The sequence below is a fragment of the Coturnix japonica genome, chromosome 5 (assembly GCF_054131305.1).
Source record: "Coturnix japonica strain WE chromosome 5, WE-NBRP24, whole genome shotgun sequence".
NCBI classification, from domain to species: Eukaryota; Metazoa; Chordata; class Aves; order Galliformes; family Phasianidae; genus Coturnix; species Coturnix japonica.
The window spans coordinates 47929007-47951913 of record NC_140667.1 but is presented as its reverse complement, the minus strand read 5'-3'; the positions used below and the strand labels follow the sequence as shown (position 1 = coordinate 47951913).

The 22907-nt window shown below is 46.3% G+C and overlaps 2 protein-coding genes across 3 annotated transcripts in view; one reads left to right on the top strand and one right to left on the bottom strand.

Annotated features, from left to right (window-relative positions):
• Nucleotides 1–4249, top strand: part of LOC107315372 (exocyst complex component 3-like protein 2) — a 48154-nt gene extending 43905 nt beyond the window's left edge. Inside the window, exon 14 of the mRNA XM_085549475.1 lies at nt 3827–4249. The gene's annotated coding sequence lies outside the window, so the exon portion shown is untranslated. The remainder of the gene's footprint in view (nt 1–3826) is intronic.
• Nucleotides 1026–16777, bottom strand: TNFAIP2 (TNF alpha induced protein 2). Of its 2 annotated transcripts, XM_015865684.3 has the most exons (12): nt 16747–16777; nt 11225–11570; nt 8796–9423; nt 8071–8185; nt 6592–6717; nt 6195–6295; nt 6010–6108; nt 5753–5876; nt 4980–5102; nt 4249–4404; nt 3454–3575; nt 1026–2961 (listed from the first exon to the last, which is right to left on the bottom strand). In XM_015865684.3, exons 2-12 carry the CDS (start codon nt 11556–11558, stop codon nt 2820–2822), a joined length of 2070 nt encoding a protein of 689 aa, XP_015721170.1. In that variant the 5' UTR covers nt 11559–11570; nt 16747–16777; the 3' UTR covers nt 1026–2819. The 2 variants fall into 2 exon arrangements, with proteins under 2 accessions (XP_015721170.1, XP_085405596.1); XM_085549470.1 differs by lacking the exon at nt 4249–4404.
• Between the last annotated feature and the right edge of the window lie 6130 nt (nt 16778–22907).

The window sequence follows — 22907 nt, the reverse complement described above, 5'->3', positions numbered from 1 at the left end:
CCGAGCTGGAAGGGATCCATAAGGATCACTGAGTCCAATTCTTGACTGATCTCCTTCCTCAGCCATGCTCATTCCTGGTTAATACTAGCTGGACTAAATGCAAGCTGGTTTAATTTGTATCAATCTGCCTCTGCCTCTAAAGTGGGGTCAAAAGCAGTACCAACAGAAACTGCGTGATAAAACCCAGCCACCCTGACCACAGTTAGTTTTATTTAATTAGTTTGTAGGAGTGCTATTTGTCAGTGTTAATCTACCATTGTCATTGGAAGACATTCGTGCAAACTCCTGTCAGTAGCTGGCCACATGTGAATAAATGCCATTGTGGATGTTGAGTCATTCAGGAAGGTAAATAAATTGGTTTCCTGGGCTCTGAATGCCAAGGCTTTTATAGCAGGATGAAGAGAATTGCACGACATGGTTCCATACAGCTTATAAAATGTATATGAAAGCTATTTTGTCCTACCCATCCTAGTTATGATGTATAAATAGATACACCATTTTTTTTCCCAAGCATAGAGTTAGTTGGAATTATTTCTTCTTTTCTTTTTTAAAGGCCAATGTAATCACTTACATGATGCTTTTCTCAAGGCCCTTAACAGAGCTCTAAATCAAAACACAATTATTTATAGCAATAGCATGACCTTTCACTTAACTGGGGAAAGAAAATGTTGCACAATAGGTGATGTTCGTCACGAGTGCTCAGTGTTGGTAGAAGTCGTTTTAACGTTTGACTATAAACTGTATTTGGGATAAAAGTTCAACTAACATGAAGTTAAGTGTTGAGCTTATGTGTATAAGGGGTTTTTGTGAGCGGAGTTACAGAAGGAAAGCAGCGCACTTCCCAACTGCAGATAGAAACCTAAGTGCTCTTTCACACTGAATATAAATAGCAAGTGCTAAGGGAGCCGACCTGGGCCACCAGTGCCAGCTGGGGCTGAACTCTGCCTTCCCTACACTTCTTGTGCTAACAGGAGCAGAAAACTGACGGAGGAATGGGGGTGCCAGAGCAGGAAGGAGAAGATGCATTTCATATACAAATCTTTTTATTATTCAACATCATGACTGGTAGCACATCAAGGCTGATCTTTTGGACCTTGCTGCCATAAACTCAAACATTAAGGCTGGAAAAGACCACTGTGATCATCTAGTTTGACTATTACCACCACACCCACCAAACTGTGCTCATAACTTTCACATTGTATGGCTGTCCTGGCTCCAGGGAGCAAGGAGAGCAGGGCTGTGGGACCAATAAGCGCTCACCCTGCCTGGCAGCAGTGATGTCCACTGAGGATGCGTTGGCCTTTGGAGGAGTAGGTGAGACTATATGTGGCAGCACAGCAAACAACAGCCAGATACAGAATAAATGAGTCAGTTTCCTAGCATATCTGAATACTGTTTAAATATAAACATTGGAAATGAGTATCTCTAACTGAGAAAAAAATAATAAAATTGGATGCAAAAATACACCAATAGTATACTGCATATGCATATAAATACACTGTATGGTCTGTAGAGTCATTATGTCTTCCTTCCGGACTGGCTTTCTACAGGCTAGAAGTTGAAATAAAGGAAAATTGAAGGGAAAGGTTTTCAACCAAACACATTGTTGTTTTGGCAGGGGATTCATTTCCCAGAAAAATGGGTTGTAAAAACAGTGCGGAGTTTCAAAATAGACCCATTTGTGTTTTCCCATCTAATCTATTCTGCAACATGAGGGGAAAGAGCAAGTGAGGAAGTGGTGATGCAGATGGGGAGCTTAAGATATTTTAATGGTATTTGAAGTCAGCTCCACCACCCATTCAAAACCCATAATGTTAACAGGGTCAGGAGCCCTTTCCTCCAGAGGGAGGGCTTAAGCAATACCTAATGTGCCTTACCTACAGGATTTATTACAGTGCACAGTTTCAGCCTAAGCCCTGTTAGTGGGGTGGGGATTTGTTGGAAGGAGTAACTGTAGTGGGGAAGAAGACTGCCAGTGGGCCAGGTGCTCCCACCTCACAGAGGTGAAGGAAGCACTGCCCAGATCACCACCATGAGGGTAGTCGTAGTTCCTCAGGCTGATTTGGAAACCCCAAAGCTCCTGGACAGCACTGTTTGAAAGGACAGAGTATACAGCTGGGACCACCCCAAACCACTGGGGATGCTGCAGCACGGTGGGAGGCAGGAATCAGCCTCAAGATGGTTGAGGTTGGAAGAGACCCCTGGGTTCATCTGATCCAACCTTCTGCAGGGACACCTACTGGAGGTGGTCCAGGGCAATGCCCAGATGGCTTCTGACTATCTCCAGGAAGGGAGACTCCACAACAGGAGTTCCAGAATGCATAAGCATGTCTTATTCTGACCTCAAGTCTCCCACCAGTCTAATGCAGATGTCTCTAAGTGGCTCAGGGGGCTACAGATGGAGAGCAAACACGCTCTCATGGGACTTTTCCAAAATCTCTGCTGTCTGGCTTCAATTTTTCTTCTCTTTCCTTATCAGACAAAAAGCTTCATAGGAGGTGTCTGCTTGGTCTGGGAAATCAGTGGCATGGCTTCACAGCACCCGGTGAGGTAGACAGAGCTCAGAGCACCAGGGCAGTGATGTGATGACATCAGTGAGACTGTGGAGGAAGCAGTGTCTGGTTCAAGGAGCATCTCTGGTCCTTTTGCAGGCGCAATTCTTCAATGGGTGTCCCTTTCTCATGGCCATGCATGATGAAGGGTGCTTCCCACAGGGACACTGAGCACCAGACGGGGACAGTTTTCTGTAGGAAAAGGCAGCAGTGCTGTGCATTGCTGCAGGGGACAATCCTGGCTTCATCCACACAAGGTATGTTGGCCTAGGACACATTAATACTGGAGAAGAGTGGGGTGCTGGGTGGTGTGGATGCTGTGCCATCTGCCAGGTAGCCCAGGATGCTTTTGAGTTCTCCACGTGACAGATTAGCTTTGATGTGCAGGAATGCTTCCAAGTGTCTTTTGCTGTGGAAGAGAAATGGTCAGATTGTCAGCTCCTCTGCACCAGCCTGTAAAGCTGATCAGCCCCCAGGTGGTACCAGATCGAGTGATCCTACACAGGACCCTAAACAGCACCCCAGGGGAGGTGTGAGGAATCCCCAGGGCAAAGGAGATGATCAGACATATTTATATATTCCAGGTTATGGCCTTTCTTAATAGATTCCTTTTTTGTCCAATGGCATTGGATGGCCATGAAATGACTGCTGCCTTCACCTGCTCTGCCCTTGTCAAATTCAGACTTTTCTAAGTTTTGATTTCTAGGGAAAACACAGCTCAGGCTGCGTGCAAAGAGAGATATCCAGCTACCTGGGCACCATTTACCCTCTTGATTCTTTATCTGACAGAGGTCAGCACTGCCCGAGGTGTATGAGCCTCACCCATGCTAATACATGGCTACTTCATAGCTCAATTAGAATTCCACATGTGTATTTGCAAATCTCATTCAGCTTCTCTTACCGGATATCTGGGTATGCCGTGGCGAGTGTCGCAACTTCAATTTTAATAGCACCTGTATCTTGAAGCCGGATTATTTCAGCCAGTTTGGGGAGTACTGAATTCAGCCAGGTGGCTTTAGATCCCTGTGGAAAAGGAAGTGGTCAGACCCTGGCACAGCCCTTCCTCCCACTTCTCCAGTCACCACCAAACCCTTTTCCTGGCCACTCAGATGAACCTGTGCTCTGGTTTCTAACTGCTCAATACCTCAAGGGCACTTGGCCTCCTGCCCATGCTGAGCACTGCTCAGACTCGCTCCGTCTCCTCTCAGACATGGGTGGGGTGATAGAGATGTGGATTGAGTTGTATTTTTTTTTTCTTTTTTCTTTTTTTCTAGAGATGTGGAAGGATGGAGGTGACCTCAGAAGACTGAGAGGGAAGTTGTGGCCATGCAGTAATGCAGCAGTGAAAGCCAGAGCATCCTGGGAGAAGCCCCCTGACTGCCCTTGCCAGCCCCAAAGGCACAGGAGCAAAGGGGAAATCAGGCTCCATGCAAGTTGTACTGCAACCAGAGCAGTGCCATATTTAGCTGAACCTCTTGTCCCTACTGATATAAATCTGCAAAGGAAACAACTGATTACAGGACGAAGAAGGCTGAAATCATTTCTCGCTGTCTGGGAAGGACAGGCTGGCACTTGCAAAGCTCTCTCTGCCTGAGGTCTTTCCAGAAAGTTAAGCTGTGCTGGGGCCACAAAAAGGGCATTCTCCTGTTTCTCAGCATGCTCTGCACTGACATGGATGAGGTGAATGCTCACATACATTGCTGGTGCAGAAGGCTTCTAGGTCAGCAGCATTCTTGGAGATGCTTTGGGCCAGGTTCTGCTGCTGCGTTGGGCTTTTCATGCTGACCTTCTTCTTCAGCAGCCTCGCAATGTAATCTTTCACCAAACGGATGTGGATCTTCTCAATGATGGACTGTTGGGAAGGAGAGTGGTATCACCCATCTGTCATTTGTTTGACATCGAGGGATGTGGTTAGAGGGTGAGGTGGGAATAGGCTGATAGTTGGACTAGATGGTCTCAGTGGTCTTTTAAAATTGTGGTGATACAGTAATGTGTGTGGATGAAGGACAAAGACACCTCAAGTGCTACAAAGCGTGTCCCCCCCCAAGCGTACACTGCTGCTTAAACACAAGGAGCAGTGCTGGCTGCCAACCTCCTTGCAACCTGCAACGTGGCATCCTAGATACCAAGAATCTCTTTGTACTTTAATTAATGAGATGTGGGAACTTCTCAAAGTTGCTTCCTTCTGGGAAGACTTCAATGCTTAGAAAACATCTCCAAGTGTTAGATAAGAGGTAGCGGTACTCCAGAGAAACAGGAACTCACCCCCCCTCCTCCTGTTCCTCTCTCTTATACACAAAACTTCATAATTTTGTTTTAACTACTAAAAAGACAAAGGCAGGAAATCAAGGATTTTTTATATGGCAAGTTTCATGTATACTCCTGCACCACTGATCATGTGGTTGTGGCTATTTCTCTTCAACTTACAAGGTAAAATGGGTCCTTCAGGGTCCGTAACTCTGAAATATGATTGCTGGTCGTTTTAATGATCTCATTCATAATTTCATTGCTGCATTCCCACTTATTTTCTGTGAATTTCTTATAAATTGGCTGAAAAATAAAGGAACAACTACTTAGTTTCTATGCAGATACGTATTTACGTTCCTATATGCATAACATCCTCTACAGTGACAGCAAGGTGTGAGGTCCTATTAGGGAAATGCGAAGATGACCCACAAGGACACGGGAAGAAGGGCTGCATTGGATTTCACAGAATTATAGGAGTTGGAAGGCATCTCTGGAGATCATCAAGTCGAAGCCCCTGCTACAGCAGGTTCCCAGACTTGTTTTGGATGTCTCCATAGAAGGAGACTCTGCAGCCTCTTGGTTCCTTGCAATAAAGGAGGCAGAGAGATTGAGATTCTAATCTCAAGGGTGCCTTTCTTATTTCTACCTTGTCAATGTGTTATCCACCCAATCTTATCTGAGTAGAGAATTGTGGCATCATCAGAAAAGGAAGGAAAAAAGGGAAATAAGTAAATGAAAGAACCAGAAATATCTCACAGGTCACCTTTATGGAGAAGCCAAACGCTGTCATCATTTGTGATTGCTTCCCACAGCTCAGAGTGTAACCACACACGTGTTCAGACTCTTCCCCCTACAGCACTTCTCTTGGATGCTATCAGCACTTTGCACTTCCCCATGCACAGCCAAGCCTACACGCTTTGCCTGGAGTTTGAAGATATCAGCTTCATGCATACCTTCAGTTGGGCAAAGAGCTGCTGAAGCAGGACATCCCCACTGCTGGTCTCAATGTCCCGAAGGGTGCTAAGTATCCTCTCTTTGTTGTCATCCTTTTCTGCTATGTTCTTCTCTGTGTAGTCTCTAAAAGGAAATGCTGCCAAGGTCAGAATAACCTGCCCCCAAAGAGAGGTTCCCAAGCCTTCCTCTGCCTACTCTGGGGCATCTTCCCTTTATCTCACTATTTCCCACTGTTGGTAGTGGAAGGAACTCTTACCTAAAATTGCAGCAGTTGTTAATATTTGCAATCAGAACAGGCCTGTAGTGTCTGTGCTTCTTGCCTCTCTCCTTGAAGTCTTCAAAAGCCTCCTTGTAGCTGGAGGGGAGATGGGAAGACAGGCAGATGAGTGATGGCACCAGGACACTCGGGAAGCACTGCTGCTCATTGGGGCCTTACCACACCTTCTGAGGAAGGCAGCCAGCTCTGTTGACAGTTGGCACAACAGCTCCTCACCCAGCACGGTGCTGATGTCCCTGGCTCGCATCTGGCTGTTGTAGATACTCTAGCAATCAAAGTGAAAAAAGAAACACCGCAGGTGAAGAAAACACACAAAACACTTGAGAAAGTGGGGAAAGAGGGTTTTTTTTCTCTCCTTTTTTTCTATTTTCTGGTGTGAAAAGGATCGTCCCAGCACCTGTTATACCAGTAGTATGGGTTTGGACTCTCTCAAGCCACCCACTTGTGCAACGGCTCTACATGTGCAACTTGGCCCTTTACCTTCCTGCACTGACTATAGTTAATCTCAGATGTTAAGTACAAACAAGATGCTGTCATTTTTAAATATATATCTGTTATTACCTGGATAACAATTATCGCTAGTAGTTCACTCTGAAAATGCCCATTGAGTTTCTCTGGTTCTTTGTCTTCTCTCCATCTTTGGATTTCCTTTTCTAAGCATTTGCTCAGCACATTTTTGATGGTAGCCTTCAGAGAACAAAGAACAACAGCATTTACCACAAAGCAGATATCACAGTTGCTGCCCTCTTCTAGGGTAGTTTTCTTTGCCCACCTTCCCACTGGCTCAGCAGTTTTTGTCTACCATGGCTGAGAAATAAAGTCTCTTTGTTACAAGACTCCCTTCCCAAAACTACCCAGCAGCAAGGACATCCTCTCACAACATTCCCCTACTCAGTAAAAACTGAAATATTTCAAGGGAAGAATGGGAGGCCCTGGCACTGCTGCCCACAGCTGTGGATGCCCCATCCCCAGAGATGCTCAAAGCCAGGTTGGATGGGGCCCTGGGCAGCCAGATCCAATGGGAGGCAACCAGCCCACGGTAGGGAGTTGGAGCTGGATGGACTTTAAGGTCCCTTCTAACCTAAGCTGTTCTATGACTCTATGAAGATCAGGACCCACCACCCCAATATGTCAGCACTGGGTCAGAAGGGCACAGGCAAGAATACATGCTGAAACCCCAGTTCCCAGAGAGATGTGTTACATGTAGTCTGTAACACTCAGTGCCACCCACTGAGCTAATTTTGCAATCCTTTATCATAAGCACTCCTGACGTCTTACCAACTCTGGAGTGAATCAAAATGTCCCAGGTTTCCCCTGCTCTGACCCTTCCTGCGTGCTCGCTGTGCAGCACAGCTGCTGTGCAATAGCTGGCACACACCTCTGCTCACTGCCCTATCTGTGCATGTCACAGCCCATCTGCAATCCATCATGGACTGCAGCAAAGCCTGTAACTTCTCATTTCCCAGGAACTCCAGCCCAAAGTGCCAAAAGCAGTAAGTTAAGGGAGGGATACGAAAGTTGCTCTTTGTGTCCATTAAGGAGAGAGCGATCCAAAAATCAGAGCAACTGTTGTTTCCTCCAGACCACTTGACTCTCTGTCAAGGAGGCAGATTTTCCCAGACTGGACCTGTGTGCTTTGTGCTCACTCAAGGTCTGGCACTGCTGCAGAAGCCAGAAATAGTGCTGGGAGGATCACCTGCAAGTGAGACTATAGGCTCCTCCCTGTGATGATTTAGCAAAGGACTGGAAAGTTACCAGCAAAGCCCTGTGGTTGAACTTCTTCCCATCTCCCTAGCACCAGTTTTACAAGAACACAGCAGTAATTTCTGGCCTCCTCCCAGGGAAGAGGGATAAGCAAACCAGGAGGTAGTGGGAAGTTTACTCTTAAAGTCCCATTCAGCAGCAGCCCACCTACAAGGAGGTGGGTGCTTCTTCTTCTCTTTTGGAGGGTGTGTGGGAAGTGGGTACCCAGGATAAGTCAGAGCTCCTCAGAGGAGCTATGCACAGCAAGGGATGAGAAGGAAATGAGCAGATTCTCACCTCTTCACTCTGAAGGTATTTCTTTTCGAGCTCTTTGCTCAGACTTAAAGGCAAAAGGCTTCCGAGCTCAAGCTTTTCCAGCTCCTCTGCTAAAACATGATCTTTTCTCATATCTCTGGAATGACAAAGCCAAATGATCACATTTTCCAAGACCAGCATAATTCAAGACAGCTGCTAATGCAAATTGCTAACAGTCCTTGAGGATACCAGTGAGAAACCAGATGTAAATACATCCTGTCCTTAGCATAGGCCACTGCACTGTGTTAGGGACAGGGTCCCCTGAGCAACAGTATGAATGAGCTCTCTCCATCCATACAGCAAGATATCTAATGAAATAATTACTTTGGGTAGTCCCTGGACAACATCCTCCATGCCAAGGGTGCTCAGGTTGTCCTGTTTACTGGCTGCCTTCTGCTCCAGTAGGCCACAGGCTGGAGTTCCCAGATTTTCCATGAATGAGATGAGGGCCACAAGCGAAGCCCGATATATATCTGTGTGGACATCTACTGCCTGTGTGGTGTAGTGACAATTGGTTACAGCCTAGCAGCCCTGAGGATGCTCCTTCAGGTTAGCCTGGTAAGCACAGTATCACTGACTCCAAAACTTAACCATGGGTTGGAGTGCATCAAAATGATACCAACCCATGAATCAAGCAAACGTCTGGTTTGTCAGCCAGAGAACCTGTTGGTTCTCCAGTACAAAATGTGTGTGAAAGCATCACTTACTTTGGGTAAATGTAGTGCACCCAAGAGAGGAGAAGGTAGACATCCTTGTCATCCAGCTGAGACTCAGCAGCTTTCTTCGCCAGAGAGGCAAAGTGGTGGTGATAGAGCTCTGCATACGTGCGGAACACATCGAACTCAGGGGGATAAAGCTGTTTAATGTACTGTGCAACTACCATCAAATCTTCTTTCATTGTCTTCCCCATGTGCAGGAGGTTTTGTCCAACTGCAGAGAGGTTCTCAGTTCTAGGAGTACGACTCGTGTCCTTCATTCGAGTATCTACTGACTCCTTTACTGTGGCCATCCAAAGATCTTTCCATTTTTTAGGTCTAAATTGCATGCTTTGTCCAGGCAGATTTTCTGACATGCAGTTCTGGTCCTCTTTCTCCTGTTCTTTCAGCGCTTCTACAGCCTGCTGCAGCAGTTCTGGGTTTGTTTTCGCTAGAAGCACAGAGTCTTTCAAGACACTGAAGACTTTGTGTTTCAGGACCTCGCAGAGGGACTCGATGTCTTGCTGGGTGATGGTCAGTTCTTCCTCGCTTTTGCCACACATGCTCTTCTCCAGGGCAATCAGATGCTGGGCAGCATCACAGAGCTTCTGCTTTTCAAGGAGATCCATGACTTGTTTGACTGAGGAGAAAAAAACAGCCCTTCTTTACCCAACAGGAAAAATCTTCATTCCTGTTTTGTATTTCAAGGCTTTCAAATACCATTTTTATAATGCTCCCATTTCTATAATGTTAAGCTTTACCACACAGAAATTCTTTCTTTAGTTAAAGATCAGGTTACTCCTAGTCCCCTGCTGAGTAGCATAATGCTAATCTGAATGCTTATCCCTACTCTGTTACATATCAGCAGATGTTCATGTGCTACCCATGACTTTGTTTCCAAAATTCAGAATTGTGATTTTTGTTGTTGTTGCTTCTTGTTTGCTCGGTTTGCTATGCAAGGTTCTGAGAGTCTCTTGAATACTTCAACAGCCTCGAGGATACACTGAGAGTTTCCCAAGGAACAAAAAGAATCAGGGAGCAAAAGCTGTATACATAAGTATGTAATTTTTCCTCTGAAAGGAGCTGGAGTAGAGGAATAGGCACAAGGCAACATGCCCTGGCATCAGAGCTGCTCAAAGGGCATATTAAGATGGTGTGTTTTCCTGCACAATGTGGTTATTTGGCTCAAGGACTGGCCACACAGACCAAGGGACAACTGGGGCTTGGGGATCAAAGCCAGGAAATCAGAGCAAAGCAGCTAAAACGTCTGCCATGTGGATGCCCAGTCTTGAAAGTGAAGTCAACTTCCTATGGGTTTTGTAAGAGTAATTCTGGCACAGAAGTCAGTTTTATGGGGTTATAATTAAAGAAATAGCTAAGTAGCGCTGATAAACTCCACAGCATGATGCTGAAGTTGTGAGCATAGTTTAAAAAAAAATCAAGCCTTATCTTTTATCATATCTATCTGCTAGAGAGTGAGTCTGAATAACATACAATTTTCCCAAAACGATGAAAGAAATCACACTTTCATATCAAGTCCAGAGCTCTCAAAGTGAAGAGGATATTCTGCTTAAGCGGGAGGCAACCTTCAGAAAGAATGAGCTGAGGGAGAGGTCCATCCAATTCATTCCCATTAATATGACCTCAAGCAGGAAGCAAGGCTTTAGAAAAAGTATAGATGGAAAGATGTAGTTAAATAGGAAGAGCTGGAGGAAATGCTATGTGGGATTTCCAGAAATATGCTGGATGACACATCTAGCAGGTGAGATAAATACAGTTAAGCTATCCTGTCCGAACTGCTACCAGTTGCTTGATATGGTGCAACCTGGGAAATCATGAAGCTGCAAAAGTTATATTCCAAAATAAGTTCTCTTAGATACATGAGGTTTTTACTGAAAAAACTCTGGGCGGAGAAAGCTTATGTTATTCATGAACCTCATTTCACTTAATGCTCTCCTTAGTGACTTCACACAAAAGCTGGGAGTGCCCAATTGTCATCTGCTGATTACACAAAGGCATTATCGAAACTGAGGGCTGGGTGCATGATACAGGAACAACGGGATTATTTCAATAGTTGGTGGGCAGAAACTCAATAGCACAAAGCATAAGGCACAAATCTAATAGAACAAAAAGTTACTTAGCAACAAATAGGATTTTCTGCTGCAAGCTGGATGTGCATCAGCCTGAAATAAAGGAGGAAGGAGATGTCTGGAGAATTAATAAATTGCTACTGTGGGATGATGGTAAAAATGTCAGACTTGATCTCAGGATGTATCTGGAGTGAGATTTCCTGTACAACAGGAAAATGGTAATGTATTGTTCCAGGTATCAGTGGTAACTCAGTTGGAGTAATATCTACAGACATGACTGATTCATTTCAAAAGAAGGCATTGGAAATGGGGCAATGCAGAGGTGAGCTGAGGAGCGAGCTGAGCACTTACTGCTGGGCGGCCTGGCCTTCCTCATTTTCTTAAGTGCAGTTGTGAGTATCCCCTTTATTCCTTTCTTCCCCTTCTCCGGACTCTCCCCAGCAGAGGCACAGCTCTCGTTGCTGGTGATGGAAGAAGCCCGCGAGGTTCTGCAGGCTGCCTCCGGCCTCTCACTCATTTTCTCCTGGTCCTTGGACCAGATCTCGTCTCCAGAAGGACACACAGGGACGTGCTCAGCCACTGAAGCCAAAGGGTTTTCCAGCTTCCCATTTACACCATTGCAACCTGCTGTTCCATTGCGTATTCCAATGGGACCACTTTGGAAAAAAGGTAACATTTTCATCATTTTTCTCCTAGCCTGTAAATTTCAGGGGAAAAAAAATAAAATACCAGTCAGGTTGTAACAGTTTGCATAAAAATTACCACAGCCCAACATGTCAAGATATACTGCCATCAAAAGAAAAGCATTTCTGTAATGAGCTCTCCCTGCATAGAATCATAGAATGGCTTGGGTTGGAAGGGACCTCAAGCATCATCAAGCTCCAAACCCCCACCACAGTCAGGTCCACCAACCTCCATATCTAATACCAGACCAGGCTGCCCAGGGCCCCATCCAACATGGCCTTGAACACTTTCAGAGATGGGGCATCCACAACCTCCCCGGGCAACCTGTTCCAGCACCTCACCACTCTCTCTGTGAAGAATTTCCCCCCCAGTATCCAACCTAAATTATCCTCCTCCAACTAAAAACCATTTCCACTTGTCCTGCCATTATCTACCCTTGTAAAGAGTTAGGCTGTGTGGTGGGACAAGCGTCCTGCCATTATTCAAAGCAATTTACATCCCCCTTACTTTCATACAGGATCAGGACTGATTCCAGCCTTTCCTGGGAAAGTTCCAGCACTTTTTCTAAGTGATTTTCTGGGAGACCAATATAATTATGTATGAAGAACTCTCAGGCACATTTTGGCTTACATTTACCTTGCAAGAGCAGAGGAATTAGACTGTAAATAAAGGACAAATTTGGCTTCAGTCACAAGGCAATCTTCAAATACCCTTACAAGTTTATGCTGCTGGTATGTATTATGCTGATACTAAGTATGATACTCATTTCTGGGCAAACCGGTTGGAAGCATGTGGCTTTTTTTGTTTTAGCTGCAATTCCTCCTTTGTGTCCCCACAGGTTGGAGACCTTTAAAGCACCACATCGGAGGGAGCAAGCAAGCGTGTATTGCTGAAATGCTTTTCTTCTCCCTGCTTTGCTGCTTGGTCACTTTCAGTGTCCATAAAGCTTCTAAAGCAAAGGCAGTATGAAGCTGAGAGCTCCTTTGGGAAGCAGAGGAAGGAGTGCAGCCATACAGTTGGCAGGCTTTCCATTGAGCACGTGCCCAGTGACCTTGGGTGCAGCACAATGCAACCCTGGGCTGCTGCTATGGCTGGGACACCAGGACCCTGCAGCCATGCACACATCCCTTCCGTGTGGGAAATCCTAAGGGAGAAAGGGTTGCTGTGCTGCACTGGGGCTACTCCAGTCACAAATATTAGAATATTCCATTAGAATAGGGAAAAAAAGAGAGCAGAAAAGGGCTAGCTCATATTTCTCAGTACTATGCTGGAGCTGGACTAGATGATCCTTAGAGGTCCTTTCCAACTCAAACAACTCTAGGATTCCACGACTTAAATTAATTCTGCCAAATTCCATCCTTCCTGTTTGTGCAAGCACAGAAATCAACTGAGCCTTCTCATCCCAAACAAAGCATGCTCTTGTTTGTTTCTACAAAAATAAGGCACTACTCCCCTCCATACAGCCAAAGGTGGCTTTCAGGTAGCAGTCACTTCTGCCTTTTGTTTCGAGGAATGATGATCAGAAAAAAAGAATTTCAGAATCGTTTTGCTGCTTCTTCAATAGGAAAAGGAATAAAAATAATTTATCTTTGAGAAATACTGACATAAGAATGTGCAGGAAAGAGTCCTGGTATGTTTTTTCAGCTTGAACTAATAAAAGCCAAGGTAGCCATGTATCTGAGGAAGGCTGTAAGTGCGCTTATGCTTGACCAGATCGAGCACTCACCCACACTTTATCAGTTTGGCACTTCTGCTTTGCATTTCTTTGTGCCTCTCCAGCAGCACTGCAATAAGATGCGAGGGAATGGGCTCAAGTTGCACGAGGGGAAATTCAGGTTGAATAGTAGGAAATATTTCTTCTCAGAAGGAGTGGCAAGGCACTGGCACAGGCTCCCCAGGGAGCTGGTGGAGTCACTGTCCCTGGATGCATTCAGTAATGGGGAGATGTGGCACTGAGGGATGTGGTCAATGGGCAGTATTGATGGTAGATGGACAGTTGGACTAGATGATCTTAGAGGTCTTTTCCAACCTCAACGATTCTGTGATTCTACAGTCCACTCTTGGCTGCCATGGCAGAGCAGACACACTGCAGGCTCAGCTGAGGGCTATCTGTGCATACTGCTCTCTGCCCACAGTTCTGGTCAGAACTACAGTGGCTCCTAATCACTTCAGCAGGCATTTCCCAAGTGATCTGTCATTTCCCAAAGCAAGGAGTTCATAATTGAGTTTTGGGAAATGTAATGGTTTAAGATCATATCTCTACATTGATTCCCAAGTCATCATTACTGACAATTTTCTATTTAATAATAGCTTTTACTATCATCATCATTCTCACTATTGTTTTGTGGCATGAGTCTCCAGAACGATACATTTAGTGTTATGGTTTCTATCCAGAAGAGCTGCACAGCTCACACAGCATCCTCTGCTATCCCACACTTGTGCTTGTGCCACTGGGATGATGGTGGTGCTGACTGCCAGCATGGCTGCACTGGGACCAGCTGGGTGCCGAGCTGCTGCCTTCACAGAATCAGAATTGCTTGGGTTGGAAGGAACGCTTAAAGAACATCTAGTCCAACTCCCCTGTAATGAATGGGGACACCTACAGCTCCATCAGGTGCTCAGATCCTTTACAGAAGCTCAGCATTTAGGATGAGCTCATTGATGAGGGGCAGCTTGTCCCGTATCGGCAGAGACCATCTAATTAACTCTGTTCTGAATTTTTTGTTTGACTGCTTTTTCCTGAGCTGCTGCCAATGTAGCAGGCATTTGTATGGACTTGCTGCCTTTTCCACCCTCCTGATCACATTATTGTCTGGTTTTACTGGAAAGCCCCTCTATCCCACAGAAGTTATTCAGCAAAGTTTGTTCCCTGTATCTCCCCTTCTCCCCATGGAAGTGGGATCACAACCCACATGAGAGCACTGCAGTGGATCAAATCATTACTCAGACCATGCAGCAGCACCTAAATAAGCTGCCAAGAAACCAAAGCAAAGAGCCTACTGAGTCACCAGCTCCAATCTTTGCAAAGTGAGAAGCCGTCTTAAGAAGTATTTTTCTTTTTCCTACCTATTTTTGTTGTCTGGATTGGTACCGAACAAATACACTGTGAAGCTGGGAGCTGGCACTTGGTTCTGTCTGGGAGATGTAATCCATAGATGAACCAGGACACCAGTACCCCAAGGGGTAGCATTGATGAGGGACCGAAGGAAGGAGGAGAATGGCCCCAGGCATCTCATCTAGCATGAGGTGCCCTGAGTTGCCTTCAAACTATCTCCTGCCCAGGGAACAACACATAGAGAACCAAACAATGCCTCTGTCATTCTTAAAGGAGGGTCTCGGCTCCCTAAAGTACTGTAGCACAATTGGAAACAGTCCTGCAACCCAGTGTAGGGAGTGAAAACATTTCAAGCAGCACATGATAAAATTTACACAGATACATTGGCACTACATAAATAAAAAAGGGGAAATTCAGTGTAATTGGATCTTTTCACTTCTTGCTTTGGAAGCAGGCAGGATCATTTTAAACTACTGCTGCTGAAAGGCAAACTAGATGCTGCTCTCCAGGATTTTGTTTTTCCTATTACTATTCGTGAAGATGAATCTCACTCTCATGCTTAGAGCTTGCCACGTTTGCTGGTAGGGATAAACAGACCAAGAAGACACAGGGATTCCAGTGGCTATTCCAGAGCTCCTGCAGCAACCTCTCTTACAATCATTTTCAGTCTCTTTGGCTTTCCAGGCTTCTTTTTATAGAAAGGGCACTGAAGCTTCAGCAAACTCAAACCATTTCTCCAAAGCTCTCTGTTCCCATTTTATCATCTCCATCAGAAGTAGCAAGCCCCAAAGTCCCATAGTGGGAGTCGGCAATTGGATATTTTGATGAACAACTGTTTCTTCACATTTTCAGCTCTGAAAGTGGATGGCAAAGAACCATGGCTCCTAGATCAGCTCCAGCCACATCCTTAATTTGTAGCAGCCTCAGGAAGGGGTTCTACACTGAGACACACGAGGATCTTAACCCTGAACCACCCTTCACCTGGGGCTGAGAAGCTAATGCAATGAATGTGGGGTGGTTGCCCAGGGAATTTCAGGCAGGTTCCTCAGTGCCCTGGGGAAAGGTGGGTGCTAAGCACAGTGGCACTTTTCTGGCTCACACTTCACAGAACCATAGAATGGCTTGTGTTGGATAGGAAGTTAAAGACCATCCACTCCCAACCTCCTGGCATGGGCAGGACACCATCGACCAGCTCAGGCTGCCCAGGGCCCCATCCAATCTGGCCTCGAGCACCTCCAGGGATGAGGAACACGCTGCTTTTCTAGGCAGCAGTGCCAGGGCCTTACTACCTTCTGAGCAGAGAATTTCCTCCAGAGATCTAACTTAAGTCACCCATGTTTTACTTGGAAATCATTCTCCCTCACCCATATAAAAAGTTGGTCTCTCACCATTTACAAGCTCTCTTTAAGTACTGGAAGATTGCACTGATGTCTCCTCCACAGTTACAAAGCTGTGAGCATGGCATTGCAGAAGTTTGTCAGCTCAAAACCACGACACAGGGCATGACAGCTGCCTGGGACAACACATTTTCATACACTGAAACTGGGCATTTCAGCACAGCTGTTTTGACTGAATCATAAACCCATTATTTTCCTGGAATCTGGGAGGAAACCACTTCCTTTTGAAAGAAACAAAAGCAGGAGGGGGTGGGAAGCACCACACGATCTGGATGCAGACGTGCAATGGAGTTTGAGGATGCTTTGGTGCCCAAGATCTATATCTGGGTGAGTGCATTAACAAGAGCCATTGCTTACTTCCTGTACTGATGCTCTGACACCTGTGCAGTGAGCAACAGCAATCACACAACTGTCATGATGCTGAGGACATGCAGCCCAGTGGTCCCCAGCCCTGGGATGCACCTGGAGCCATCACCCTTCTGACTGCTGCTGGAACAGCCGTCTGCTCTATTCAGGCCATAACAAAGTAGGGTCTCCTGGGTGGGGAGTCCCCTTTGAGCACTTTCCACCTAACTCCGCTGTCCCGAACGCAAGCAAGAGCCGCGTGCCCGCTAACCCGGCAATTAGAGAGGAGGAGAGGCGTGGGTCCTGCGGGGGTGGACGAGGGGGTGGGAGCCCCGAGCTGCGGCGAAAGGACGGACAGACAGACAAACTATAGGACATACAGACGGACTTACCGTGCGGCGACTCCCTGCAGCGGCACTGGCTGCGCAGCACGGGAGCAACTCGACTATAAAGGCAGGGCACAGAGGCGGAGACCCGGTCTCGCAGGGAACCCGCTGCTTGGGAAACTCCGCCCCAACCCGATTCTAAAGGGAAGCAAGAAATCCCCTTGCATGGGGAAGAAGTTCCAGTGGGAGGATCTGGGTAGTTCGGGAAAGTGTTGGTTGCACCGCCCCAGCATCCTGATGGAGCGGTGAATGGGACACGGGGGTTGTGTCTATGCATGGCAATACACTTAAGTTGTGCTAAGGAGGTTCAGGTGAATTAAGGTGTTATTAAGAAAAATCTCTTCTCTGAAAGAGTGGCAAGGCATTGGTACACACTGCTCAGGGACGTGGTGGATTCACCGTCTCTGAAGGTATTGAAGGTTCCCCCCTGGGACTCCCTGAGGCTGGTTCCCCTGCTTGGCAATCAGTGTCATCACCATGGGACCAAAATGCATGGTGCCATGTCAGCCTAAAAATCATTGGGAAGATGAAATGGGGCAAGATTTGCTGCCTGCAGGCAGAGGGTGCTCTTGTGAATGTCATCCTTCAAGTGCCACACTTACTTGAAACAGATCCATCTCTGCACTTAATCTCTTGTTGATCCACAGAATCATTGCACTGCTTGTCTGAGTGTTGATTTCCCAGACAGGCATCTTGTGGTGACTGATGTGATATTTAGAGGCTAACCAAGATACACATATTGTAGCACTGCATGGGAATTGTTCCATGTTTCATGCTACTCAGAATGCAATCCATAGGGCTACACTGATATTCATAGAATCATAGAATGGCCTGGGTTGAAAAGGACCGCAATGATCATCCAATTTCAACCGAAAACAAATAATAATAAAAAGAATTATTAACTCCTGGCCCTTGAGAGTAAATGATTAATTTCATCCACAAGAAAAGAAGAGAATCAAACAAAATGTGTTGAAGGGAAGTCTGAATTTCTTTCAGAGTGCTGGGGAAGCTGCTGCCCTTCTCCGCCAGCTAAAGGTGTGTTGAGATACAGATCACGGTGATGGTAAGGGTTTCCTTCCTGGAACCTGCTAATTCAACTTGATTATTCATTGAATGGAATTTAAGATTTTGTTTGAGCTTGGTTTAATTACCTTTATTAGCAGCAAGGGGAACTGTTAATTGCCCTGTGGGATTTTCCATCAGCTAAACTAATTAATCCTAAGTAAATCCAGCTGTGCATACATCAGTATTAGGGCATTAACAGGTCTGGGTGCAGGTGGCTGGTAGTAGCTCTATAGGAGAGCAGGTATCACCTTGTTATCCCCCACTTAGAATGTGGCTATGAAGCTGGTGGGGCACTCAGTGAGGTTGGCACTTGGGAGAGTCAGAAGTACCTCTGCTAGTTCTGCTCACTCTGGGCTATTTTCATAGAAGAAAGGCATGCACAAACAGAAATTTGGATGCTTATTAAATTGTGGGATGAAAGACCATGAGGTCACACTGATAGTATCTACCTAGCACTGCCCAGGAGTTTATATGGCTTGGGGTAAGCACAAGAGCTGAGAGTTCTGAAGAATTAATAAGGTCTGGAGCCCCAGATCTAAGTAGAGGCACGTGGAGACTCAGCAAGCTCTGTGGTAGCTTGCTGGCTCAGTAGGCACAGCCTCTGCTCAGCAGCTGAGGCAGAGCAGCTGGTAACTGATGGGAGAAGTGGATCAAGCCCTCAAGACTGCTGTACATTTTAACTCAAACCACCCAGATCTTAAAAAGATTGCTTGGATTACGAGCTCACAAAAATACATTGCTTGTGAATGACTGAAGTGCTTTTCAGCATTTGTGGCTGCAAGTAATGGAAGCAAGAATTCTTTTTCTCCATCAGCAACCAAACCCAGATCTGTGGTGATATGCCCAAATAATGAATGCAGAGCACAGCAATAGGGAGGTTTGGGGGGCAGGAACAGAAGTGGGGGTGGGGACAGAAAGGTTTGGGTGCCAATGTTCTCCATGCAGGTTGTGTCATGTAGTGCTAACCGCTAAGGGAAAAGTTCCTGCTGTACTCAATGAATGTTTCCCATTAGCAAGCAATAGAGATGGTGGATCCACAACTTCCCCTCTCAGTAAGATCCCCAAAATTACCAGGATGAAGTTATACTTCCTCTTGGGTTTCCTCTGTGTTGTACCAAACTGCAACTTGGCTGCAGCTATCTGGATAACTTAAAGATGATGTAGGGCCTGTCTTTAATGAGTGATGGAGATACCTCCTGGGAAGGACAGTCCTGCTGGCCTTCACTGAAGAACTCCCTGTGCAGGTTATTTTTTGCTCAGTCTGAGGTTAAAGGGGACCATCAGGTTGGCTATTAACAGAGATAATGCCTTACAAACTAAAGACTGTCCTTGTGCTGGGTAGATCAATCAACTGAATGTAGATGTGAGAGCCAGGCAGGGTGGCTTCCACCAATATGTGCAGCAGCAACTACTGCTGCAGGGTACCTTCACCCCTAAACTGAGAGTACAGGATGCTTTCATCCAGGTCTGTTTGAGGCTGGCTGACGTTTGTGGTTTGACCTGTGGCAGAATTATGATCTGTCAGCTGTGGAAGCGTGAGCCCTTTTTGAGAACCTGGCTACCAGTGGCACAAGCTTCACGAGGTTCTGCTGTCTTTAGGTACATCTGAATTGAATCAACCATACAGAGCTTTCCTGATTTTGATTTATACAGGTATCAAAGATGCTACATGTCAGGGCATTGAATCAGGAATTCAAATCTGGCTGGAATGCCATAAATCTTTTTTGAAGGAGGGGCTTGTGTGCAAGTCTGGGTCTGCAGCCCCACTTCATTTCTGCTCAAGGAGTGGCCCACAGCTGAGGCTGATGACACCTTTGCCATGATATTTCTGGTGGGGGAGGCATCCATGGCTGAGGCTACACTGGTATCTGTGGGAGGAGGACATGCATTTCTGAGGCAGCCCTGGTACCCTCCCACAGTATGGACTGGGGGAGGGCTCCCTGCTTGAGGTTTCTGTGCCCAGCTGTCTCTGACATGCTCACAGCTCATAGGAGATGTGCTGGAAGCATGGTCAGCTTGCTGTGATATCCTCACGTGTGGGATGAGTCTCAGCCATCTGCACACAACATCTCTGCAGGAGCTCTGGGGTGGGAAGCCCAGGGTCACAATTGCTGGTGCTACAGATGGGTGAGAGGAGCTGCTTGAGTAGTACCCACTGCCCATGACTCCAGGGGAAATGCTCTGGTATGTGTTGAAAAGCCAGGCTGGGGCCTGGCTGTGCTCACTGTTGTTCAGCCTCTCACTCCCCTGCAAAGGATGTGGGCTGTGCCTAATTTTAGATCAGGGAATGTAACACTGATCCCAAAGGTTGTTGTGTGGCATTGGATCCTGCCTGGCCTTCGTTATTATGTCAGCGCTGTGTTGGGACTTGGTGGACCGGTTAGGGTATTTTGTGACCGTGGAGTGTCCCACAAGGGACCCATAAGGACCACTAAGTCCAACCTCTGGCTCCACACAGGACCACCCAAATCCAAGCCCTATATCTGGCAGTATTGTCCCAGCACTTCTTGAACCAGACTTCAAGTTCAGCTCAGGGCCGTGCCCACTTCCCTGTGCGGGCTGTTCCATGCTCACAGCCCTCTGGTGCAGAACCATTCCCTGACCCCCAGCAAACCAGAGACCTCAGCTACCCCTCATATGTCTTCCCCTCCAGACCCTCTATGGCCTCTTCTTGCAGAAAGTTCCCATCACTGCAAAGGGGAAATTATGCAGGGAAAGTAAGTGAGAAACCGCAGAAGCAGTGCCTCTTTCTGAGGGCTACAGAAGAAGCAGGGGGTTCTTCTGTTCTGTGTTCCTGTTGTGTCCCTGGGGCTCAATCATTTCTCCTCATAGTTGTCCTCCTGCTGGGATCTCCTCTCATGTCCAAGCCAATTCAGAATTGGCAAGGGCCACAGATGGAAGTTTCCAGGGGAAATCCAAGTATCTGTGATTAGCCTGTGTCTCAAGGCCTCTGAGTCAGTAAGGAATTCATCCTGCACTGTGTAAACCAACAGTTTTTGCTATGGTATTTACTGGCAGAAACATTCTTTATTTCTTCATAAATACAGCCATATTCCCGAGTGAGATCTGAGCATCTCCTGAGGACTGAAATTCCCACTGATCTTTCAGAAAATACTCCTGTTTCCTCTGCAAACATCCAAAGAGCCCTACTAGCTCTTCAGGATGGTAATGTTTGTTTTTGCTCTCGTATGTTCAGCAGAGCCCATGCCATGGGGAGGGCAGGGTGCTATGAGTATATTTGCTCTCATGGGAGTTGCCCCAGTGGTGCAGACATGGAGCCTTCCTCACTGCCTTGGCATCGTCTGTGGTTATCATAGCAGTTGTAAGACCCTTTAGTGCAGTAAAGCATGAAGAATTAGTGATGGGGAAGGAAAATAGTATTCCTTAGTACAGTATGCCTGCCTGTAGGCAGTTTAGTTACACTGAGATTGTTTTCCTGCTCTAGAAGTCTAATAGCACAAAACTAGGAACTCATTCAAGTATTCTGGCCTTAGTGTGAGCAAAACAAGTCTTTCCATTCATCTGCTCAGGACATACGGATTCTTAAACTGTTTCAGTATTTAATCACTTGTAAAAGGCATCTAGATGGAAATAGAGACACCCAAACAAAGCACCAGGGCCAAGAGCTGAGGGCATCGTGTGTTCGTGTTCAAACAGGAAGGCAAGCACCCTGAAACATGGTGGGACTGTGTGGTGTGGGCTGCTGAATGGTGAATCTTGCCGTGGTGTGAAATCAATGAGCAAAAGTAATTTGGTTAAAATAAAGGTGATTTTATCCCCAGATAAAATAGACCAAAAGGGATGTTATTTCATGTAATGCTGCAAAGCTTTACATTTAGTTGTAGGACCTAGGAGCAGTGTTGGAGCAGGAGGGGAAGTAAGACCAGAACAGTAGGTTGTTCTTTATCCCTGTGCATCCCACTGGAGACAGCAGACACATCTTCCCAAGGATGGTCTTTCTTTAGGACAGTGACTGACAGCTGCTTAGCAAGAGAGAGCACTGCATGGCCTCATCCTTGAGATTGCCTATGGAAGGAGGCACTGAGGGCTCTGGAGAGCTCTTGGCCTATTGGCTTGAAGGGCTCTCCACCTGAAGGCATGTGTAAGGCACTCACACATTGCAACCTGGGAAGATGATGGTCCACGTGTTCAAGTGAAGTGCTTTTGGAATCATAAACCACTGGCTTTTTTTAGCCTTGCTTCTCTCCTAATGATGATTAATTCCCTTAATGATGATTAATTGCCTCTTATCTACTCTGTCAGATTGTGTTTGTGGCACAGCTCCTTCAGGAAGTGTTTTCCCCAGTGCTTTCGGAAGAAGTGCTGTACAAGTCATGAGCTTTCTTACTCCAGAATTGGTTCCCAGCATTTTGTCCCTTGTTCACAGTGCCGGACCGTTACGACTACTTTGATTTCCTTGATTTCAGCTGTAGGATTAGCCATGGAGTTGGGGTCACCATGAGCAAGCAGCCAGGTGCCATGTATAGCTAAGTGCTCTCCCCACTGTGTCCACAGGGTGATGCAGAGCTGCTAAAAGGGACTGGGCACATCTGTCCCCATCACAGGGCTGGACCATTTGTCCCTTGTGATAGGATGAGAGATAATAGGCTTAGTTTCAGCCAGGGGAGGTCCAGGTTGGATATTAGGCAACATTTATTCTCAGAGAGTGGTCAAGCAGTGGCACAGGCTGCCCAGGGAGGTGGGGGAGTCACCATCCCTAGAAGTGTTCAAGAACTGTGGAGATGTGGGACATGGTCAGTGAGCATGGGTTGATGCTTAGACTGGGTGATCTTAGAGCTCCTTTCCAATCTTCATGATTCTATGAATGGCTTGACATGAGTTTACACTTACAAACATCCAGTCCTACACTGGCAGCATGTCAGGGGGTAATTGCTCTGACTGACAAAGGTTAATGCAAGGAGTCAAAATCCACTTTTGTTTGGTGCCCTCAGGCAAATAGTCGCATTTTTTGTGGTCATAGGACTACAAGAAGTTCTTCACAACTTCTCACCATTCTTCCTTAAAACTTAATCCAGTTTTGCCACAAGTTGCTGTTTACGTCAGTACTGATGTCTTATAATTGCTAAAGTAAATAGTTTAGA